Source organism: Bombina bombina, chromosome 3, assembly GCF_027579735.1.
Source record: "Bombina bombina isolate aBomBom1 chromosome 3, aBomBom1.pri, whole genome shotgun sequence".
Lineage (NCBI taxonomy): Eukaryota > Metazoa > Chordata > Amphibia > Anura > Bombinatoridae > Bombina > Bombina bombina.
Window position 1 is genome coordinate 697,902,737 of NC_069501.1, and position 25,748 is coordinate 697,928,484.

At 39.6% G+C, this 25,748-nt stretch overlaps 1 protein-coding gene across 2 annotated transcripts in view; it reads right to left on the reverse strand.

Annotated features, from left to right (window-relative positions):
- Positions 1 to 25,748, reverse strand: part of GTF2I (general transcription factor IIi) — a 456,346-nt gene that overhangs the window by 316,825 nt on the left and 113,773 nt on the right. For both annotated transcript variants that reach the window (XM_053707479.1, XM_053707477.1), the window contains 3 exons: positions 3,427 to 3,492; positions 2,236 to 2,419; positions 1,149 to 1,207 (listed from right to left, as the gene is read on the reverse strand). In XM_053707479.1, the coding sequence (XP_053563454.1) occupies positions 1,149 to 1,207; positions 2,236 to 2,419; positions 3,427 to 3,492 (309 nt within the window). The remainder of the gene's footprint in view (positions 1 to 1,148; positions 1,208 to 2,235; positions 2,420 to 3,426; positions 3,493 to 25,748) is intronic.

The following is a 25,748-nucleotide window of genomic DNA, read 5'->3' on the forward strand; positions in this document are numbered from 1 at the left end:
GCTCTATCTGAATCACAAAAGAAAAAATTTGGGTTCAGTGTCCCTTTAATGCAGCTGCAGCAGTATCCAGGAGAGAGTCCATCCTCTTAGTGGCAGGAAATAAATACCATACGTTAAAGAGGACTGTGGACCATCATCATTTTACGAGAGAAATGTGCTATAATTTTCTTGAGTAAGATCCATATATCTCAAAATAAACCCCCTGGTAGACTAATTATTTTGGGTATCAATGTGGTTTTTTCATAAACAAGTTGCATAAATTATATCCTATGTGAATCTACACTGGCACTTTTTTTTTTTAATTCATGATAAGTAAGCTGTAAAGTTTCCTCTATGAATGTGCCACAAAGATAGAATGAAGGAAGTTGGGTTATGTGTAAGACAGGATAAAGAAATGCATTGAATACAAGTAATTAAAATATATTGTTATAGTGATTTTGTATGTTGCGGCAAGATAGTTTGAGGACACATGCATGCCAATTCCTAGTTAACATTTTTCCCAAATTGAAAGCACTATGTAGTAGTGGTACAGGCCATGACTATTAGGAATAGGTCATACTGAACAATATAAGATAGTTAGGTATGTGTAATCTGAAACAAGTAATATGCATGCACATGCTTATCAATATTATAGGCCTTAACCAGATATTTTAGGAGAAGACAAAAATAAGGGGTGGCATGTTAAGAAAGGCTGAAAAGATGCTGACATTGTATTATTTACTCCTAGGAGAATTATGGTTTTAGACAATTAAATACTGGAGTACTCTTTCATGTTCCTTCCTGGAACTATGTTTTATGGTATTATATATTTTTTTTTTATTTTAGACTCTAAAATACAACTAGGGAGCATACTCAACAACAGGGATTTTTGTCCTGTAATCAGAAAATGTATCATTGCAAAGGCTGGTGCATACATACTGGCTATGCTTGGGAAGTCATATATTTTTCTTTAGAGTAAATTCTTTTGAGTACTCATAAAATGTCAAAACATTTAACTTTTTTAACTTTCCAAATAAGCATGAAGCAAATAAACTATCAGTAATATAAGTTACATCATGCACTCTTACAAAAGAACAAGAGAGAAACTTCAATTGTAGCTTAGCTGATATCGGGTGAGTGTACAGCAAAGCTAAAAGAAGGAAGGCTACCTCCTGGTGTAGGTTTTTCAAGAGGCAATGTTTCTCTCGAAGAATTCAAAAGGTCAGGTCTAGGAAAAAGTAAAATAAAATATTAAACATCAACACTCACAAAATTATAAAATGTGCCCAGGTTTTATTACAAAACCAAAATTATATATATATATAAATATATATATACACACACACACACATACACAGGGCTTGAACTTTCCAGTGGTCCAGTAGTCTCGGACGACTTAGAAATTGCAGTGGATGACTGAGAAATTTTACTTTATCCTATCTTTAAAGTGATAGTAAATTCTAGCATTTACCAGTGCAACATATAAAGGGGACGTTCAGTCATGAAGTATAAAATACTACATGCTTAAAGTTCCTTTCTTTGTCTGCAGCGCTGAGAGCCTCAGGCCGCCCACAGCAGAACACTATTTGCAGTGAGGTGATCTTAGTCAATAGTATGCTAGCGATCCGGCATAATGTCAGCTGGCCCGCATTGGCTAAGAGGTGGAAACGTCACCTTATTGAAGAAATAGCATTCTGCTGTGGGCGGCCTGAGACATTCAGCGTGGCGAAAACTGCGAACAAATAAAGAAACTTTCAGCATGAAGTATTTTATACTTCATGATTGAAATTCCCCTTTATTTGTTGCACTGGTAAATCCCAGTGTTTCACAAACACTAGGATTTACTATCACTTTAACATTGAGTGGACTAGTAACTTTTTCCCTCTGGGCAAGTAGCTTTAAACCCCTGACTAGTAAACCATAGTGATATTACCATATTGGTCCCACAGAGAATGTTCTTTTGTTCTATATATATATATATATATATATATATATATATATATTTATATTTAACCAACGAAAGACCTTCTTGTCTCATTTGTAAATTTAATGGAATTGCGAACAGAGAAATTTCATTTATTTTTGCTGTCTTATTTTTACGCTGATAATCAAAATCATCATTAACGTTGTTAAATGTTTAACTATAAAGCATGTACAGTAAGCTGCCTCGTAACAACAAGGCAGCTAAAGGAAATACTAACATATAATAATAACACAAAAATGTGTTCTGTTTAAAAAAAGTTTACCTTTTCTTACTTTTTTATCACAAACCGTATCCGTTCCCGTGCTAGCAATATCCTTTCGAGGCGTGGAATTCCATAAGTAGAAGGTCTTCTAAATGGAATTCCTTCAGGCAATCCTTCCACATACAGATCTTCGGAATTTGATTGAAAAAGATGATATGGAATAGTTACTGGAAGACTAACATTCACGGCTGCAGCTTAAAAAAAAAAAAAAAAGAGAACAATTTATTTTATATATATATATATATATATATATATATGTGTGTGTGTGTGCGTGTGTAATGAAATTGTAGCCATACAATATTAATTGTTTTTATCTTTTCAAGTTTCAAGGAGAAAACAGATCTTTAAGAAGCAGCTTAGAGGTGGTGTGATAAATAACACCTATTCTCGCACAGATGGTTCTGGCATTCTAAAGGTAAGAGTATTTAAAATGTTCTGATAATGTAATACTGTCTGCAAAAAACGTGCTAATTTCCAATATTTTTTATTTAAATCTTTTCTATTTCTAAAAAGTATTACAGGCCCCTGTTTCTATACATTTTTTTCTAAAGACGATTATGCACGATACAGCCAATTAGGGGCTGTTTTGCAATAAAGTAATTCAGGGCACAGAGACTGAAACACATAAAAACTATTGCTTAAAACATTCTCTTCTGGGGACAAGAAGCAGCTGGGGGAGTGCTATCAATTCACTTTATTGACTTGTGTGCCTGAAAGGGCCATTATACACTAATTTTTTCTTTGCATAAATGTTTTGTAGATGATCTATTTATATAGCCCATAATTTTTTTTTTTAAATAAATGTATAGTTTTGCTTATTTTTAAATAACATTGCTCTGATTTTCAGACTCCTAACCAAGCCCCAAAGTTTTATGTGAATACCGTCAGCTACCTTCTCCAGCTTGCTCCTGTTTGTGTAAAGGGTCTTTTCATATGCAAAAGAAGGGGGAGGGGGGGGAGTGACTTATTTGCCACTTGCAGTGGGCTTTCCAGCTACCTTTTCAACAGAGCCAAACTGACAGCTTCTAAGTAAGTTTTTAAACAGTTTTATACTGGATTTTTATATCAGTATCTGTGCATCTTATTCTTTATAGTATTGTCTATAACAAGCAGTTATATGAAAATGAGTGTATACTGTCCCTTTAATACATCACTTCTGTTTACATTTGATCCCATCTCAAACTACTTTTAAATATCTTACCATATTTTTTTTCAAATAATTCTTCCACTTGCTTTCTCAGCTCTGTAATTCGTGCATTCCACTTCTCTGAAAAAGACATAAAGCACTAGGAATTGTAATGGAACAACTATAAACAACTGAAATAAAAAATGCAAATTAGACAAAATGAGATATATATATATATATATACACACACACACACACATACATATATCTTTGAGCCCTTATAACTTTTTTGTGCAATATTTTTTATTATTAATAAATAATAATAAATAACATTCAGCCAGATTACGAGTTTTGCGTTATGGCTGGCTCGCTAATAACTTTCAAGTTATTTCCACCGATCACCTTTAATAGCGCTGCTATTACAGGTTTGTCAAAAAACTGCTTGTGCGGGCGATATGGTTGGGTTGAGCTTCATACCGCACCCAAATACAAGCAGTGTTTTGACGTGTTCGTGCACGATTTCCCCATAGGCATCAATGAGGAGAGCCGGCTAAAAAAAAGCCTAACACCTGCAATCGCGGAGTAAAAAGCTCCGTAACGCAGCCCCATTGATGTCTATGGGGGGGGGGGGGGGAAATGTATGTTTAAACCTAAAACCCTAACATAAACACAGAGTCTAAACACCCCTAAACTGCCGCCCCCGAGATCGCCGACACCTACATTACACTTATTAACCCCTAATCTGCCGCCCCTGTCGCCGACACCTACCTACACTTAATAACCCCTAATCTGCCACCCCCAATGTCGCCGCCACCTACCTACACTTATTAACCCCTAATCTGCCGCCCCAATGTCACCACCACCTACATAAATATATTAACCCCTAATCTGCCGCCCCCAATGTCGCCCCCGCCACTATACTAAAGTTATTAACCCCTAAGCCTCTGGCCTCCCACATCACTAACACTAAATAAATATATTAACCCCTAATGTAACCCTAAATCTAATCCTAACCCTAACACCCCCTAACTTTAATATAATTAAAATAAATCTAAATAAAACCTACTATTAATAACTAAATAATTCCTATTTAAAACTAAATACTTACTTACCTGTTAAATAAACCCTTAGCTAGCTACAATATAACTAATAGTTACATTGTATCTATCTTAGGTTTTATTTTTATTTCACAGCTAAATTTGTATTTATTTTAACTAGGTAGACTAGTTAGTAAATAGTTATTAACTATTTACTAGCTACCTAGTTAAAATAAATACAAAGTTACCTGTAAAATAAAACCTAACCTGAGCTACACTAACACCTAACAGTACAATAAAATTAAATAAATTAAATTAACAAAATACATTTATCTAAATTACAAAAAAAAATAAACACTAAATTACACAAAATAAAAAAAGAAATTATCAAAAATAAAAACGAATTACTACTAATCTAATAGCCCTATCAAAATAAAAAAGCCCCCTCCCCCAAATAAAAAAACCCTAGCCTACACTAAACTGCCAATGGCCCTTAAAAGGCCTTTTGCGGGGCATTGGATTGAGCTATCATCCCATTGGCTGATTGGGTCAGCCAATAGGATTGAGCTTGCATTCTATTGGCTATTCCAATCAGCCAATAGAATGCAAGCTCAATCCTATTGGCTGATTGGATCACCCAATAGGATGAAAGCTCAATCCTATTGGCTGATTGCAACAGCCAATATGATTTTTTCCCCCTTAATTCCTATTGGCTGATAGAATTCTATCAGCCAATCGGAATGTAAGGGACGCCATCTTGGATGACGTCGTTTAAAGGGAAACTTCATTCTTCAACAGCCATCGGAAGAAGAGGATGCTCCGCGCCGGATGTCTTGAAGATGGACCCGCTCCGCGCCAGATGGATGAAGATAGAAGATGCCGTCTGGATGAAGACTTCTGCCCGCTTGGATGAAGACCTCTGCCGGCTTCGAAGAGGACTTCTGCCCGCTTGGATGAAGACTTCTGCCGCCTGGATGAGGATGGATGTCCGGTTTTCATAAAACTCTAAGTGGATCGTCGGGGGTTAGTGTTAGGTTTTTATAAGGGTTTATTGGGTGGGTTTTATTTTTAGCTTAGGGTTTTGGGCAATGTAAAAGAGCTAAATGCCCTTTTAAGGGCAATGCCCATCCAAATGCCCTTTTCAGGGCAATGGTGAGCTTAGGTTTATTTAGATAGGATTTTATTTGGGGGGTTTGGTTGTGTGGGTGGTGGGTTTACTGTTGGGGGGTTGTTTGTATTTTTTTTTAACAGGTAAAAGAGCTGATTTCTTTGGATCAATGCCCCGCAAAAGGCCCTTTAAGGGCCATTGGCAGTTTAGTGTAGGCTAGGTTTTTTTTTATTTTGGCGGGGCTTTTTTATTTTGATAGGGCTATTAGATTAGGAGTAATTTGTTTTTATTTTTGATAATTTCTTTTTTTATTTTGTGTAATTTAGATAAATGTATTTTGTTAATTTAATTTATTTAATTTAATTTTATTGTAATGTTAGGTGTTAGTGTAACTCAAGTTAGGTTTTATTTTACAGGTAAATTTGTATTTTTTTTTTTTTTTCTTTTTAAAACAAGCTTTATTGAAGTGTAAAGATTACAATAGCATAGTTGGATGTAATAACAGTCAGCATAGTATAAAAAACATATACAAAGAGGAAACTGTACATTGTGTTTCCTTGTGCATAAAGATCTTACACTTCAAAAATGATACAAAACTCTTGCTCCGTGGTCTGTAGCAGAAGCAAGAGGAAACATATATAAACTTTTCCATTTTTCAGAGTAAACAATTAAGAGTTTAGAGGGGTCATAGTAGATGGAGAAAGGGGGATAGAGAGGGGCATCAGGTGGGGTTCCATGGTCAGGAGGGAAGGGAGGGTTGGGTTAGAGGAGAAGGATTGGGGCAGAGAGGGAAAAAAAAACAAAAAACAAAAAAAAACACAACATGCGCGTATATCTAAGTGATTGATTATATTGTTCCTTGCCATAATGCTCGCAGGAATTCATATTCTTCTAGTTTGTGATTTTTAAGGTAGTAATATCTTTCCAGTAATAGGACTTCCTCGACTTGCGAGTGCCATTCACCTACCGTGGGAGGATTTTGTTTCTTCCACTTTTTAGGGATCAGTTTTTTTGCGCTAGTGAGCATGATTAGCAGCAGAGAGAGGTGTGTTTGGCTTTGTGTTTTAGGAAGCGTTAAGAATAATAAAATCTCAGGTGCTTTTGGCAGGGGGATGTTGAGGATTTCAGACATTTTGTCAAAGATTTCTGACCAGAAGGGCATAATTAGGGGACAGGACCACCATATGTGAAGCAGGGAACCAGTTCCTCCGCAACCTCTCCAACACATGTGACTTACTGTAGGGAATATTCTGTGAAGTCTAACTGGGGTTAGGTACCATCTACCTATGAGTTTAATATGGAGTTCTTGGATGGTTGACGAGACAGACGATTTTTTGATTAATCTAAAAGCTTTTAACCATGAGTGTTCATCGTTATCTGTCCCTAAATCTGTATTCCATTGTGACAACAATCTACATATCTTTTGATTCCTACTTAATAACCCGGGTTATACATTTTGGAACTATCTTCTCCTAAATAGGAGTAAATCATCTGTAGGACTTGTGTTTGGCAGCATTTCTGGGATATCCTTCACTTTGCCCAGTATCCAATCCCTTGCGTGCTATAAGCACTAAGTGCAGGGCTCATCTGAGAGGACCGTGACTACAGGTCATAGAAGTAAGCGCAGGAATCGGCTTCTTCTCCTAACCGGAACATCTTTCAGTGACGTCAGACGCCGGAAAGTTTCAGTCGGCCCCGCTCGAGGTGAATACCGGGCGAGGGGAAAAGACATCTACTTCACGGATAAGGATCTGGTAAAGTACACGGCTGAATGTTCTGCTAAAGTGATATCTTACACAGTAAGAGAACTTTGGAATTGCAAGTATATTATTATCCACTTACACTGTTTGGCAGCTATTGCTCTATCAATTTGGCAGCTTGGTGGTATTTGACTAGTGAGACGCTGACCACAGACTCAGTTACATTTTATATGGAGTAAAGACATTTCTATCTGACCCTACTAAAACGAACTGATTGGGACTGCTCTATACAAATTGTATGGTTTTAAATCTGTGGAAGTTTTATCAATTGCATCTTTTAGTATTTTAGTTTTTATTTATTAGTATTTCGTTTTGGGGAGACGTCCCCTATACATATGTTATTGTATGCTTATGTGTTTTTATAAAATTTTAAATGCTAGATACCTTTGGCTTTTCTTAGCGCCTCCCTTATTACCTGTATATTTTCTCTCTTATTTTAGACAACTGTAGGGATATTTGTCTTTTTAAGGGGGTGTTTGGTTATCGATTTGGCCTAGCGCACCTTTCTCTCCCCTTTATTTTCGGATATAAAATGTACCAGCTGGTTGTATTGCAGCCAAGAAGAGAAAACCTTAGGGTAGGTGTCCCTGAGTGTAACTTGTGGGATAATCTTTCCATTTTCAACTACTCCGTAGACTGCACCTTCTTTGAGTTTATATGGTGCGAGTCTAAAGAAACCTATTTTGTGATAGGGAATTTTGGGATTTTCAAGTATTGGTGTTAAGGGTGAGTGTCTCGAGGAGATTTGAGTGGAGGTAGCGACGGTTGAGTCCCAGGTGTTGAATGTTTCTGTTAAAAGATGATAATTCTTAATTATGTTAGGGCGTTGAGAAGGTTGGAGCCACGCTAAGGTGCTCACATTATTAATTCTGAGGATTTGCCTGTCTAGTTCAATCCAAGCTTTATATTTTTCGTTTTGTGCCCATTCAACTAATTTTGTATTTTTTTTTTAACTAGGTAGCTAGTAAATAGTTAATAACTATTTACTAACTAGTCTACCTAGTTAAAATAAATACAAACTTAGCTGTGAAATAAAAATAAAACCTAAGATAGATACAATGTAACTATTAGTTATATTGTAGCTAGCTTAGGGTTTATTTAACAGGTAAGTATGTATTTAGTTTTAAATAGTAATTAGTTAGTTATTAATAGTAGGTTTTAGATAGATTTATTTTAATTATATTTAAGTTAGGGGGTGTTAGGGTTACGTTAGGGTTAGGTTTAGGGGTAAATAGGTTTATTATAGCGGCGGAGTGGGTGGACGGCAGATTAGGGGTTAATAATATTTAAATAGTGTTTGCGATGCGGGAGTGTGGCAGTTTAGGGGTTAATAATTTTATGGCGGCCACGATGTCGGGGAGCGGCGGAATAGGGGTTAATACATTTTTTAAGTGGCGGCGGTGTCCGGAGCAGCAGATTAGGGGTTAATAATTTTATTTTATTATTTGCGATGTGGGAGGGCCTCGGTTTAGGGGTTAATAGGTAGCTTATGGGTGTTAGTGTACTTTTTAACTCTTTTGTTATGAGTTTTATGCTACAGCTTTGTAACGTAAAACTATTAACTACTGACTTTAGATGGCGGTATGGATCTTGTCATTTTAGGCTGTACCGCTCACTTTTTGGCCTCCCAGTAAACTAGTAATACCGGCGCTATGGGAGTCCCAATGAAAAAGGACTTTTTTTAAAAGTGCGGTACTGAAGTTGCGTGACGGCCAAAAAGGTGTGCGGTACACCTATACCTACAAGACTCGTAATAGCAGCGTTAGGGGAAAAGCAGCGTTATACTCATAACGTAAAACTCGTAATCTGGCTGATTAATTGTTATTATAAATGTAACTGTACTTTGTAATGCATTTTTAATGTGTTTTGTGACCCTTTTTTGTTTCACAAAACACTTAACCAAAGCTCTGAGGACACAGTAATAATTTTAGAGTACATTTTGATTGTGCTCAAGCAATCGCATTTACTTTCAACTTGCAATACGATCGATAAACCCCTTATTGCCAGCATGTAACTGTTAGCGTTTTACTTGTAATCTTGCCCAAAATACATTTGAAGCATCTCCATGTAAATATGGCTGCCACCATTTGGATCCTACAATGCAGGTATCTGAAGTAGAGATGCTGCAAACATATCAGCACTGGAATGCAGTGAAAGCTTCATTTCAACATGGCGGCACTCTTGACTAGAGGGAGGCAGGGGAATAACCTCAGAATTATACTTTAAAAAATGTATTTAGTGTTTAATAGAAAGATCATATTTTTCCCTTCATTGTCCTAGATTCTTTAAGACATGGGGCTAGTTTATGAGTGGCAAGCTAACTGTTGTGCTCAAGTGATAAGGGATTTATCATAGCTCAGAAGTAGTGCACGAATTACAAGCAAAAAAGTAAAACGTGTTCACTTAAGCACAATTAAACTTAATGTTCGTCAAGATAGCACAACTTCAGAGCTCTAGTTGACTGTTACGCAAGTCAAAAAAGTGTCACAAAACACATCAAAAACAAATTTACAAGTACAGTTACACGCATAGTAACACTGTCTAATAAACATTATTTAAAAAAAATTGAATAAAAAAGTTGTAAGGGCTCAAAGATATGAGGTCTCAGATGTCAGAAAAATAGAAAAAAAAAGGCATACCAAGAAAGAAATTAATTTATCAGGTAAGAATAAATTATATTTTCTTTCTAATGGTAGTGAGAGTCCATGATCCTTACACTTGGGAACCAACACCCAAGCTGAGAAGTCCACGAAAAGAATGGTTGTGAAAAAGGGAAAGGCAGGCACCTAAGCACTAGGCACCACTGCCCAAAGAACCTTCCTGCCAAACGCAGCCTTCATGGAGAAAAACACATCAAAATGATAACATTTTGTAAAAGTGTGAACAGACGACCCAGTCGTAGCCTTGAAAGTCCATGAAGTAGCAATTGAACAAGTGGAATGAGCAGTAATTCTGACCGGTGGATCTTGGCCAGCTTCCAAGTAAACTCTGTGAATTATGCTCCTCAACCAAAAAGAAAGACACAGCTGTGGCCTTTTGACCCTTACACTTACCGGAAAATAACACAAATAGACTAGAGGACTGATGAAACGTCTTAATAGCCTGAAGATAACATTTTAATGTCCTCACTACATCCAAATTATGTAATAGCCTCTCCTGTGGAGATTTTGGATTAGGACATAAAGAATGATCTACTATTTAATGATTTATATTATCAGTAGACACTACCTTAGGATGAAAACCCGTTTTTGTCCTTAAGACAGCCTTATCCTGATAAAGACCCAATAAGGAATTTCCCAAAAAAGCGCTGATAATTCAGACACCCTGCAAGGAGAAGAAATAGCCAACAAAAAAAGAACCTTCCACGAAAGAAGTTAGATATCCAGTTTATGCATAAGTTCAAAAGGTGGAAGTTGCAAAACCTTTAAAACCAAATTAACTCCACCGAGTAGAAGAAGACTTGATCACTGGTCTAATTATGTGTAGAGCCTGAATAAAAGATTGAATGTCAGGCAAACTAGCCAACTTCGTATGTAACAAAACAGACAAGGCTTAAATTTGACCTTTTTAAGGCACTAGTTGCAAGTTCCTTATCTAGACCTTCTTGTAAAAACTGTGGAATTTGCACCGAGTGCCAGGAATAACCTCATTTAGAAAACCAATAGAAATAAGCTTTCCATATCTTATGCTAAATTTTCCTAGTAACAGGCTTACGAGCCTGAATCAAAGTATCTATCACTGAGTCAGAGAAACCTCTTTGTGAACGAATTAGCCATTCAATCTCCAAGCCGTTAAATTGAGAGACTGAACATTCTGATAAAAGAATGGCACCTGAGAAAGAAGATACGATTGTAGAGGTAGATGCCAAGGAGGATTGCTGGACATCCTCACCAGATGTGCATACCAAGTTCTGCAAGTCTATGCCGGAGCAATGAGAATAGCTGGAACATGCTCCTGCTTGAGACGTGCCACAATTCGTGGAAGAAGCACGACCAGAGGAAACAGATATACCAGAGTGTTCCACCAAGGAGCAGTTAATGCGTCTATCAATTCGGCTTGAGCATCCCTTGAGCCGTACAGTGGTAATTTGCGATTTATGGGAGAAGCCATAAGATCTCTCTCTGGTATCCAACACCTGCTCAACACCCTTGAAATCCTCTTGATTGAGAAACCATTCTCCCAGATGACGAGTCTGAAGTCTCAAGTGATCCGCTTCCCAGTTGTCCACTGCTGGCATGTGAATGGCTGAAATGGTGCACTCATAAGTTTCCACCCAGGATAGAATGTGAAATACCTCCTGCATTACTAAGGAACTACTTGTTCCTCCCTGGTGATTTATGTACGCCACCATTGTAATATTGTCTGATTGGAAATGGATGAAGGGAATTGAGTGTAGAAGTGGCCATGCTTGTAATGCATTGGAAATCTCTCTGAGTTCTAAAATACTGATGGGTATTGAAGTCTCTGGAGTAGAACAAACACCATGGTCTCTCCAATGACCCCAAACTGCGTGTCATACCATAAGGCTGGCAACTGTGGTGATTATCTCCCACCTTGGACGATTGAAAACCATGCCTACTGATATCGGAAAAGGGTCTTACTACCAGCTCAGAGACTTTCTGGTGAATTGATCCAATTTTATTCATTGAGACAGATCCGAATGATCCCCATTCCACTGTCGGAGCATGCACAATTGCAGGGGTCTCAGATGTAACCTGGCAAATGGAATGGAGTTGGGCGCTGCTACCATGAGGCCCACTACTTCCATACACTGAGCAACTGGTAAAAGAGTCCCTTGAAGAACCCGGCAAGCTGACTGAAGTTTCAACTTTAGCTGTTCTGTCAAAAACACCCTCATTGTGATAATGTTTATAATCACACCCAAGAAACACACCCTTGTTTGAGGTGGAAGTGAGCTCTTGATTATTCAACCATGTCTGCGAAGAAACCAAAGTAACTTCTCTGCGTGAGAAATTGCTAAAGGCAAAGAAGGTGCTCAAACCAAGATATTGTCTAGGTATGGAGCTACCGCTATTCCCTCGAGACGAATCACAGAAAGAAGAGCTCCCAAAACCTTTGTAAAAACTCTGGGAGCCGTAGTTAACCCAAAGGGAAGAGCAACGAATTGGTAATGTTTGTTCAGAAACGTAAACTGTAGTTACTGATGATGATCTGGATGAATGGGGATGTGAAGATATGCATCCTTCAGAGCTATAGTTGACATGAACTGCCCTTTAGGAACCAAGGGTAGAATTGATCTGATCTCCATTTTGAAAGATGGTACTTCCAGAAATGTGTTTAATGTCTTTAGATCCAATATTGGTCGAAACATGCCCTACTTTTTTGGGACAATGAAGAGGTTTGAGTAAAACCCCTTTTCTTGTTCTTTCAAGGGAACTGGAGTGATCACCCCCATGATCTCTAGGTTTTGTACACATTGAAGAAAGGCTTTTATCTTTCCTGGTTTTCTTGAAATGTGCAACAGAATAGACCTTCCCTTTGGAGGTCTGGACCTGAAGCCTGTTCTGTACCCCTGAGACACAATGTCCATGACCCAGGGATCCTGAACTGACTGTTCCAAACTTCTTGGAACAAGTTTAGTCTGTCCCCTACCAGAGCTAAGTCTTCGTGCAGTTTTTGAAACAGAGGAAGATTTTTTGTGCTGCTTGGTTTTATTCCAGGTAGCCTTTTGTGTTTCTGTCTTTTGGGTAGATGCGGCCCTCTGATTCTTGTTCCGATTAAAGGGACGAAAAAATCCACCTGGTTTCCCTTTTTGTCTGGACTTTTTGTCCTAAGGCAGAAAGACAACTTTACCACATGTCACTGTAGAAATAATGGATTCCAGACTTGGACCGAATAAATTCTTCCCTTAAAGCAGATACCCTCTGACGCAGAAAATAACGCAACTAAATCAGAACCCGGGGGCTGACTTTGAAGACTTAGTGCCAGGGGGCGTGGTACTTTTTAATTCAGTTACACAATGTTTAATCTTATGCTTACTTGGATGCGGTAAAGACTCCAGAGCCTCAGAAACTGCCATTGTAAAAGGAGATTTAACCCCCTCTGAAAAATCAGAGGTTTCCTGACAGTTGCCTCAACAGTAGTTGTGGGTTTGGGAGATGAAGAATGAGTTAAACAAGCATGACATAACTGCACATGAGCACAAACAATAACATCCTTACAAAAGAGACATTTATTAGTAGGTATAACTCTTTCCATAGACATGTCCCCTGATAATGCAGGAGTAGGTACAGCACTACCCGTTTGCTCTATTCAAAATTAGCAAAGATTAGCAGTAAAAGAAACGTATGATCAGTAGATGACCCTGATACTGTGACTCCATTAAAAATTAGCAAAGATTAGCAGTAAAAGAAACATATGATCAGTAGATGACCCTGATACTGTGACTGACAGCCTGAGGATCCAAAAACTGTACCCGTACAACTAAATTGGCACTGGAGGAGGCTTGGGAACTTCCCAGCGACATCCCTGCTCTGCTGCTTACAAAAACTCCTCTCAAATGGATTATATTGCACCATCTATAGAAATCCTGACCCTCTCTTCTGTCCACTGAGGTTAATCCAACATGAGAATAGTTATAAAATAAAAAAATAATAAACACCTCATACATTCCTTGCTCCTCCAGGACAAGGCAAAGAACTACTGGGAGAGAAGGGGAAGTAGGAGGGATATATATATAAAGCTCTGGTAGGGTGTCTTTGCCTCCTCCTGGTGGCTAGGTGATGTAATTCCCAAGTGTAATGATCATGGACTCACACTACCATTAGCAATATATATATATATATATATATATTATATATATATATATTATATACACATATAAATACATATATAGACATATATATAAGTACAGTCACGTAGCTGAAAACATTGAAAAAGAAAATCTATGCTTATATATATATATATATATATATATATATATATATATACACACACACACATACATACACACATCACTAGCAAAAAACTAAATTTATGCTTACCTGATAAATTTCTTTCTTTCCGGATATGGTGAGTCCACAACGTCATCAATTACTCTTGGGAATATCACTCCTGGCCAGCAGGAGGAGGCAAAGAGCACCACAGTCAAACTGTTAAGTATGACTTCCCTTCCTACATACCCCAGTCATTCGACTGAAGTAATGGAGAAAAAGGAGTAACACAAAGGTGTAGAGGTCTGAGGTTTAGTCAAAAAACAACTGTCTAAAAATAAAGGGTGGGGTCGTGGACTCACCATATCCGGAAAGAAAGTAATTTATCAGGTAAGCATACATTTACTTTTCTTTCCTAAGATATGGTGAGTCCACAACGTCATCAATTACTGTTGGGAACCAATACCCAAGCTAGAGGACACAGATGACTAGGGAGAGTCAAGACAAGCAAACCTAAACAGAAAGCACCACCACTTGAAGAACTTTTCCTCCAAAAGAAACCTCGTCCGAGGCAGAAAAATCTAATTGATAAAATTTGGAAAAAGTAGACCAAGTTGCAGTCTTGCAAACTCGATCCACAGAAGCTTCATCTATGAAAGTCCAAGAAGAAGAGACAGCCCTCGTGTAATGAGCCATAACTCTCTCAGAGCAGCCCTGCAGTCTGGAAAGCAAACAAATTAAACTTCTCAACCAGAGAAAAGAGAAGTAGCAGTAGTTTTCTGTTACAGAAAAAAAAAAAAAAAAAACAGAATAAAAAATATTAAGCATGCACAACATCCAAATTGTGCACACACGTTCCTCAAGAGATAAGGATGAGGACACAGAGAGGGAACAACAAATCCCAAACAATATTTCCACTTAGGATAAATAACCACCTTATCCGAAATAAGATAAGGCTAATCACACTACAAAGCCGAGAGTACCTAAACTCTCTGAGCAGAAGATATAGCAAAAAAACAAAAAACTTCCAAGATAAAAATATGGAATGCTATGGTTCAAACTGAGCCTGCTGCAAAACCTTAAAACCAAGGTTAAAGCTCCAAGAGGAGTAACAAACTTAAAAACAGACCTGATACTAACCAGGGTCTGACAAAAAGATTACACGTCTGGCACATCTGCCAGACACTTGTGTAAAAAAGGATAACGCAGAAATCTGACCCTTGAGAGAACTTACTGACAAACCGTCTTCCAGCCCTTCCCGGAGAAAGGGCAAAACCCCTAGGAATCCTGACCCTACTTCCAAGAGTAGTCCTGGGATTCACACCAATCAGGGAATGTCCTCCATACCTTAGGGTCAGGTCTGCTTTAAGGTATGGCGAGCGAGGCGGCCGCCTTGGGTCCCCCAGTTAGGGGGGCCCGCCATGCTGGTGCCAACTGTGTATTTTTTTATGTAATATTTTTATTTTTTTCTGTGCACTGTAATTATTTTTTTTGGCACCATTTTTAAGCGCTATTTCCCCCCCCCCCCCCAGGAACGATAAGGGCACTAGGCAGTTAAGCATGCAAAGATCTGAATGATTGGAGGATTATACTATAATTCTCCAATCAATCAGATCCTTGCATGAATAAGAGGGTGGTGACTGGTGATGAAGGGGCGGTGCAGTGAGGAGTAGGAGTCCCATGCGGGTGACTGAAGAAAGCAGAGCGGACAGTGGTCAGTCAGTGACCACAGTGTTGTAGAGTGCAGACGGTGCAGAGTAGCTAGTGGGTGACAGTGTTGTGGCTGGGCTGGCACTGCAGTGGCTCAGGTATTCCTTCAAGAGTCAGAACGAGTCAGGGGCTGGGCGATTTGTTATGAGGTAAGACTAGACAGAAAGTCAGACATAGTTAAAGTTAGAATAACAGACTACAGTAGTCAGACAGTAGGAACTTAAAAAAATGGTTTGTTTTTGAGTGATCAGTGCTGTGCTGCCACATACATCTGTAGTAGTATAAAATAACAGTATAGCAGGGCTGTATGACCATTTCACACATAAGACTTTTTGTTCAAAGTCTGCAAACCAAACATACAGATTTGCACATATTAACTAAAACAATACTTTAATATTCTATATAAATATGCTTCATATTACCAATATTTCATATATGTGGCGCTATTTCTTTCCATGTGTTCCCCTTCATGCCCTCAAGGATTGTTTATTTAGAGAGAGTGACTGAGTTTATGCAGTTCTGGTTAAATTATCTGGTACTTCAGATATATATATATAAATCTCCTTTCAACAGTTCAGCCCACCGGTGTCAGCTGCCTGGGTGCAGAAATACCGGATAATAGCCTCTCAAACAAATGCACTCTCAGGACTTTCAAATGGAATAACAACGTTATCTTTTATTGGAACGTTTTCGGGTATACACTACCGTTCATCAGCATGAAAAAAGTGAAATACATCATACAATATGTAGGCAAACAAATCAACTAAATCAAACACACCCCAACCTGTGATGTGAAGAAGTGGCGCCAAAGTAAAGTGCTGGAACGCATACTTGCGTTCCTCTGTCTCGTTTACCTGGAAGTTCAATTACGTCACTTCCGGTTTCTTTGTATTACTCCGGCTCAATTTTAGTGTCAAGAAAATAGCTTTGTGACATACAAGTAAAATCAAACTAGGGCTTATATCAATTGTGTGCACTATGTCTCACTGTGATTACTTGTGATTCATATGCATATCTACAAGATGACTTAAGTGCTGTTTACTGAAAACGAGTATTGGTAGTCATGGCTACAACCCATAACTTCCGGTCTCGCCATCTGTTACTACTCGCAAAAAGGAAAAAGCTTCTAAACTACCTAGAAAGTCTGTCAGCAAATCATATCCCTAACATGTGAAAAAAACAACACTATAATCCACAAATATTCATCATAACCTATTGTGATTAATGTGCAGAGAGACCAAGATAACATATGTAGGAAGTATATAGTGGTAACCATAGTTACCAAAGCTGTTTAACTGTTAAGCTATGTTTATTGCCACCAATCATAGATTTTATATTTCTCAAGTGATGGCAGTTTACCACCTACATTAATCCAGTGTATCATATCTCATAAATCACCCATAAATATTGAAAGTGCATCCTATTGTGAGAAACTTACATACACAAAAAAAAACAATATTGTCTACAATTTGTACAGTCATATACAATAATATTACATCCTTCAAACCACGCCCCTTTCTGTTCTGTACTAACGTTCTGTTAGTGGGGTTATCAAAAGATGTAGACTGATGCTATGTACACAAAAAAGACTTTAAAATAAAATAAAAATACAACACTTTTGAACTTCACTATCCACAGGGGGGGAGGAACAATAGACCCCACATACAGAGGGCGAGGCAACCGGTACAGACCACCCCGCAGGGGCAGGCAGAGGACATAATTGTGAACTTAAGTTCTCGGAGATTAACACCTATTGAACATAGGGTACTTAATAAAGGGTTATCATTTGTACCCAGTACCTCAATGTCAGAATTGGATCTTAAATTGGATATTTACCGGCTAAAAAGGACTATAAAGATTAAGGAATTTTTTCAAAACACTGAGGCTAGAGGGGTTATATCCCCTATTGATTGGAAGTGCAAAAAAACTAGTACCTTTAATCCGATTAACTGCAGTCAGAGTACTAAGACATACATTAGATTAGTAACACAGGACCTTGAGGCAGATAGAATGCAGAAATTATGGAAGAGTAATCTCACTAAAAGTGAATTTGATGCTGTACATACGCTTCAGAGTGACTCCTCTATAGTTATTAGGCCAGCCGATAAGGGCGGGGCTATAGTCTTGTTAGACTATTCTGACTATAGAGAGGATATGCTTGAGCAGTTGGCCGACAAAACATAATTTATGCTTACCTGATAAATTCCTTTCTTCTGTAGTGTGATCAGTCCACGGGTCATCATTACTTCTGGGATATTACTCCTCCCCAACAGGAAGTGCAAGAGGATTCACCCAGCAGAGCTGCATATAGCTCCTCCCCTCTACGTCACTCCCAGTCATTCGACCAAGGACCAACGAGAAAGGAAAAGCCAAGGGTGAAGTGGTGACTGGAGTATAAATTAAAAAATATTTACCTGCCTTTAAAACAGGGCGGGCCGTGGACTGATCACACTACAGAAGAAAGGAATTTATCAGGTAAGCATAAATTATGTTTTCTTCTGTTAAGTGTGATCAGTCCACGGGTCATCATTACTTCTGGGATACCAATACCAAAGCAAAAGTACACGGATGACGGGAGGGATAGGCAGGCTCTTTATACAGAAGGAACCACTGCCTGAAGAACCTTTCTCCCAAAAATAGCCTCCGATGAAGCAAAAGTGTCAAATTTGTAAAATTTGGAAAAAGTATGAAGCGAAGACCAAGTTGCAGCCTTGCAAATCTGTTCAACAGAGGCCTCATTCTTGAAGGCCCAAGTGGAAGCCACAGCTCTAGTAGAATGAGCTGTAATTCTTTCAGGAGGCTGCTGTCCAGCAGTCTCATAAGCTAAACGAATTATGCTACGAAGCCAAAAAGAAAGAGAGGTAGCGGAAGCTTTTTGACCTCTCCTCTGCCCAGAGTAAATGACAAACAGAGAAGACGTTTTTCGAAATTCCTTAGTTGCCTGTAAGTAAAATTTTAGAGCACGGACTACATCCAGGTTGTGCAGTAGACGTTCCTTCTTTGAAGAAGGATTTGGGCATAAAGAAGGAACAACAATCTCTTGATTGATATTCCTGTTAGTAACTACCTTAGGTAAGAACCCAGGTTTAGTACGCAGGACTACCTTATCCGAATGAAAAATCAAATAAGGAGAATCACAATGTAAGGCTGATAATTCAGAGACTCTTCGAGCCGAGGAAATAGCCATTAAAAATAGAACTTTCCAAGATAACAACTTTATATCAATGGAATGAAGGGGTTCAAACGGAACGCCCTGTAAAACATTAAGAACAAGGTTTAAACTCCATGGTGGAGCAACAGTTTTAAACACAGGCTTAATTCTGGCCAAAGCCTGACAAAAAGCCTGGACGTCAGGAACTTCTGACAGACGTTTGTGTAACAGAATGGACAGAGCTGAGATCTGTCCCTTTAATGAACTAGCAGATAAACCCTTTTCTAAACCTTCTTGTAGAAAAGACAATATCCTAGGAATCCTAACCTTACTCCAAGAGTAACCTTTGGATTCACACCAATATAGGTATTTACGCCATATCTTATGGTAAATCTTTCTGGTAACAGGTTTCCTAGCCTGTATTAAGGTATCAATAACTGACTCAGAAAATCCACGTCTTGATAAAATCAAGCGTTCAATTTCCAAGCAGTCAGCTTCAGAGAAGTTAGATTTTGATGTTTGAAGGGACCCTGTATCAGAAGGTCCTGTTTCAGAGGTAGAGACCAAGGTGGACAGGATGACATGTCCACCAGGTCTGCATACCAAGTCCTGCGTGGCCACGCAGGTGCTATTAGAATCACTGATGCTCTCTCTTGTTTGATTCTGGCAATCAATCGAGGAAGCAACGGGAAGGGTGGAAACACGTAAGCCATCCTGAAGTCCCAAGGTGCTGTCAGAGCATCTATCAGGACTGCTCCTGGAACCCTGGATCTGGACCCGTAACGAGGAAGCTTGGCGTTCTGTCGAGACGCCATGAGATCTATCTCTGGTTTGCCCCAACGTCGAAGTATTTGGGCAAAGACCTCCGGATGAAGTTCCCACTCCCCCGGATGAAAAGTCTGACGACTTAAGAAATCCGCCTCCCAGTTCTCCACTCCCGGGATGTGGATTGCTGACAGGTGGCAAGAGTGAGACTCTGCCCAGCGAATTATCTTTGATACTTCCATCATAGCTAGGGAGCTTCTTGTCCCTCCCTGATGGTTGATGTAAGCTACAGTCGTGATGTTGTCCGACTGAAACCTGATGAACCCCCGAGTTGTCAACTGGGGCCAAGCCAGGAGGGCATTGAGAACTGCTCTCAATTCCAGAATGTTTATTGGCAGGAGACTCTCCTCCTGACTCCATTGTCCCTGAGCCTTCAGAGAATTCCAGACGGCACCCCAACCTAGAAGGCTGGCGTCTGTTGTTACAATTGTCCAGTCTGGTCTGCTGAATGGCATCCCCCTGGACAGATGTGGCCGAGAAAGCCACCATAGAAGAGAATTTCTGGTCTCTTGATCCAGATTCAGAGAAGGGGATAAATCTGAGTAATCCCCATTCCACTGACTTAGCATGCACAGTTGCAGTGGTCTGAGGTGTAAGCGTGCAAAGGGTACTATGTCCATTGCCGCTACCATTAAGCCGATTACCTCCATGCATTGAGCCACTGACGGGTGTTGAATGGAATGAAGGGTGCGGCAAGCACTTTGAAGTCTTGTTAGCCTGTCCTCTGTCAGGTAAATCTTCATTTCTACAGAATCTATAAGAGTCCCCAGGAAGGGAACTCTTGTGAGTGGAACGAGTGAACTTTTCTTTTCGTTCACCTTCCATCCATGTGACCTTAGAAATGCCAGCACTAACTCTGTATGAGACTTGGCAGTTTGAAAGCTTGAAGCTTGTATCAGAATGTCGTCTAGGTATGGAGCTACCGAGATTCCCCGCGGTCTTAGTACCGCCAGAAGAGCACCCAGAACCTTGTTGTGAAGATTCTTGGAGCTGTAGCCAATCCGAATGGAAGAGCCACAAACTGGTAATGCCTGTCTAGGAAGGCAAACCTTAGGTACCGATAATGATCTTTGTGAATCGGTATGTGAAGGTAAGCATCTTTTAAATCTACAGTGGTCATGTACTGACCCTCTTGGATCATAGGTAAAATTGTCCGAATAGTCTCCATCTTGAACGATGGAACTCTTAGGAATTTGTTTAGGATCTTTAAGTCCAGGATTGGTCTGAAAGTTCCCTCTTTTTTGGGAACCACAAACAGATTTGAGTAAAACCCCTGTCCCTGTTCCGATCGTGGAACTGGATGGATTACTCCCATTAACAAGAGCTCTTGTACGCAGCGTAGAAACGCCTCTTTCTTTGTCTGGATTGTTGACAATCTTGACAGATGAAATCTCTCTCTTGGAGGAGAGTATTTGAAGTCCAGAAGGTATCCCTGAGATATTATCTCTAGCGCCCAGGGATCCTGAACATCTCTTGCCCAAGCCTGGGCGAAGAGAGAAAGTCTGCCCCCCACTAGATCCGATCCCGGATCGGGGGCCCTCAATTCATGCTGTTTTAGGGGCAGCAGCAGGTTTCCTAGTCTGCTTGCCCTTGTTCCAGGACTGGTTAGGTTTCCAGCCTTGTCTGTAGCGAGCAACAGCTCCTTCCTGTTTTGGTGCAGAGGAAGTTGATGCTGCTCCTGCTTTGAAATTACGAAAGGAACGAAAATTAGACTGTCTAGTCTTGGCTTTGTCCTGAGGCAGGGCATGGCCTTTACCTCCTGTAATGTCAGCGATAATCTCTTTCAACCCGGGCCCGAATAAGGTCTGCCCTTTGAAAGGTATATTAAGCAATTTAGACTTAGAAGTAACATCAGCTGACCAGGATTTTAGCCACAGCGCCCTGCGTGCCTGAATGGCGAATCCTGAATTCTTCGCCGTAAGTTTAGTAAGATGTACTACGGCCTTCAAAATGAATGAATTAGCTAGTTTAAGGACTCTAAGCCTGTCCGTAATGTCGTCCAGAGTAGCTGAACCAATGTTCTCTTCCAGAGACTCAATCCAGAATGCCGCTGCAGCCGTGATCGGCGCAATGCATGCAAGGGGTTGCAATATAAAACCTTGTTGAACAAACATTTTCTTAAGGTAACCCTCTAACTTTTTATCCATTGGATCTGAAAAAGCACAGCTATCCTCCACCGGGATAGTGGTACGCTTAGCTAAGGTAGAAACTGCTCCCTCCACCTTAGGGACCGTTTGCCATAAGTCCCTTGTGGTGGCATCTATTGGAAACATTTTTCTAAATATCGGAGGGGGTGAGAACGGCACACCGGGTCTATCCCACTCCTTAGTAACAATTTCAGTAAGTCTCTTAGGTATAGGAAAAACCTCAGTACTCGTCGGTACCGCAAAATATTTATCCAACCTACACATTTTCTCTGGTATTGCAACTGTGTTACAATCATTCAGAGCCGCTAACACCTCCCCTAGTAATACACGGAGGTTTTCCAGTTTAAATTTAAAATTTGAAATATCTGAATCCAGTCTGTTTGGATCAGAACCGTCACCCACAGAATGAAGTTCTCCGTCCTCATGTTCTGCCACCTGTGACGCAGTGTCTGACATGGCCCTAATATTATCAGCGCACTCTGTTCTCACCCCAGAGTGATCACGCTTACCTCTTAGTTCTGGTAATTTAGCCAAAACCTCAGTCATAACAGTAGCCATATCCTGTAATGTGATTTGTAATGGCCGCCCAGATGTACTCGGCGCTACAATATCACGCACCTCCCTCTGAGCGGGAGATGTAGGTACTGACACGTGAGGCGAGTTAGTCGGCATAACTCTCCCCTCGTTGTTTGGTGAAATGTGTTCAATTTGTACAGATTGACTTTTATTTAAAGTAGCATCAATACAGTTAGTACATAAATTTCTATTGGGCTCCACTTTGGCATTGCAACAAATGACACAGGTATCATCCTCTGAATCAGACATGTTTAACACACTAGCAAATAAACTTGCAACTTGGAAATACAATTCAATTAGAATAATATTAAAACGTACTGTGCCTTTAAGAAGCACAGAAGATCTATGACAGTTGAAAATTAATAAATTGAAACAGTTATAGCCTCAATCCTTGTAAACAACACAACTTTAGCAAAGGTTTAATCCCATTAGCAAAGATAACAAATTCTGAAAGCAGGAAACAAATTACAGAATAAACGTTTTTTATCTCAGTCAAACTATAAATCTCACAGCTCTGCTGAGAGAAATTACCTCCCTCAAAATAAGTTTTGAAGACCCCTGAGCTCTGTAGAGATGAACCGGATCATGCAGGGAATACAATGAGTTGCTGACTGAAATATTTGATGCATAGTAAAAGCGCCAAAAAACGGCCCCTCCCCCTCACACACAGCAGTGAGGGAGAACAGAAACTGTCAGAAAACAGATTAAGCAACTGCCAAGTGGAAAAATAGTGCCCAAACATTTATTCACACAGTACCTCAGCAAATGAAAACGATTTTACATTCCAGCAAAAACGTTAAATATAATCTCTAGTTATTAAACAGCTTTATGTCTTTCTTACAGTGTAATTCTAGTGAAGTACCATTCCCCAGAATACTGAAGTGTAAAGTATACATACATGACATTATATCGGTATGGCAGGATTTTCTCATCAATTCCATTGTCAGAAAATAAAAACTGCTACATACCTCTATGCAGAATCATCTGCCCGCTGTCCCCTGATCTGAAGTTTACCTCACTACTCAGATGGCCGAGAACAGCAATATGATCTTAACTACTCCGGCTAAAATCATAGCAAAACTCTGGTAGATTCTTCTTCAAACTCTGCCAGAGAGGTAATAACACACTCCGGTGCTATTTTAAAATAACAAACTTTTGATTGAAGATATAAAACTAAGTATAATCACCATAGTCCTTTCACACATCCTATCTAGTCGTTGGGTGCAAGAGAATGACTGGGAGTGACGTAGAGGGGAGGAGCTATATGCAGCTCTGCTGGGTGAATCCTCTTGCACTTCCTGTTGGGGAGGAGTAATATCCCAGAAGTAATGATGACCCGTGGACTGATCACACTTAACAGAAGAAAGACACGTATAGACTCTTACCTACTGATCGTACCTTTACATTTAAGAATTGGACACGTGTATCCATTTTGATGTTGAACAAGGGTTTATTTCTGAACAAATCAGGGATTTTTGTACTACGACATACCCTAGAATTCCAATACTATATACCATCCCAAAGATACATAAAACACTGAATAAACCTCCGGGACGACCGATAGTGTCGGCGGTCCAATCATTACTCCAACCCATTGCTCAGTATATTGATGCCCTCCTCCAACCAGTGGTTAGAGGTATTCGCTCGTTTGTTTTGGATACCAATGACCTTATCAGGCGTCTGAAAAGTGTTGACATCCAAAAAGGGGACATCTTGGTCACCTTGGATGTAAACAGCTTGTACACCATTATCCCACATTCAGTTGGCCTGGCAGCAGTAAGGGAACATCTTACACAAGATGAGTCATATAGTGGCCCTCCGATTGAGTTCTTATTAATGCTGTTAGAGTTGTGCCTTTATAAGAACTATTTTCGATTTGAGCGAAACTTATCTTCAGATTGCTGGCACCGCAATGGGCTCTTGTATGGCCCCTGCGTATGCCAATATCTTCATGTCACATTTTGAGGAACACTATTTGTGGGACAAATGTGACAAGTCTATTACCTTCTATCGAAAGGTATATAGACAACATATTTTTGATTTGGCGTGGGGGATAGCAAGAGCTCCAGGAATGGTTCCATACCATCAATAGCACAGACAATACTGTTAGATTCAAGTTAACTCACAGTGAGAAAGAGATACATTTCTTAGATTTGAACATTTTCATTGCTAACAACAAAATAGGCACAGTAAGCCTACTGATAGAAATTCTTTGCTCAGGGCAGACAGTTGCCATCCCCCGGAACTCTTAAAGGGAATTGTTACATCACAAATGATCAGAACAGTACACAGCAATTCAAGTAGGGAGGCAGGGATTTCCCAGCTGTCTGGAGTAAGGGATACATTTCTACAGAGGGGTTATAAACCCCAGTTGGTTCAAGGTATCCTGGAAGAGGTATCATCTTTGTCTCAAGAAGAGTTGATTACAGAGAAACCACGAAAAACCAGTGAAGGCAAATTAATCATGGCAACCACATTTACATCAACTACCACGAATACAGCTCATATATTGAGGACCCATTGGCCAGTTGTTGCGTCAGACCCAAAATTACAGTTTACTAGAAACCTGGCACCGATGGTTGGATATCGGAGGGAGACTAACCTGAAGGACATGCTCGTCAAAATAGACCCAAAATCCAGCTATCAGAATCACAGTAAAGTGAATATTAAAGGTTCATATCGCTGTCTTGGTTGTACCACATGCAACGGACTGATCAATAAGAAAACCTTTCATCATCCTCACTCGAACAAGAATTATACCATCTGCCATTCTCTCACATGCATTACTACGCATGTGGTATACTTATTATTTTGCCCGTGTTCGAGTGTTTACATTGGCAAAACGAGTGGGACACTCAGAGAACGCATGGCAAATCATAGGAGAGCAATTTGTGTGGCCTTGGAAAAAGGTGATTCGGTCCAACCGGTGGCGAGGCATTGCGCTAACAAGCGCCATGCGGTATCATCAATACGATACATCTTGATTGGCCATGTACCGATCTTGGACAGAGGTGGCGACAGAAATAAAACACTACTTTTGCGCGAAGCCCAATGGATCTATAGACTTGGTACAATACACCCTGGTGGTCTTAATGCGTCACTGTAATGTCCTTGTTATCATCATAAAAAAACACATAAAAATAAGGCCCAGATAAACTCAACTGTTCCTTATTGTCAGCATAATTCTTCA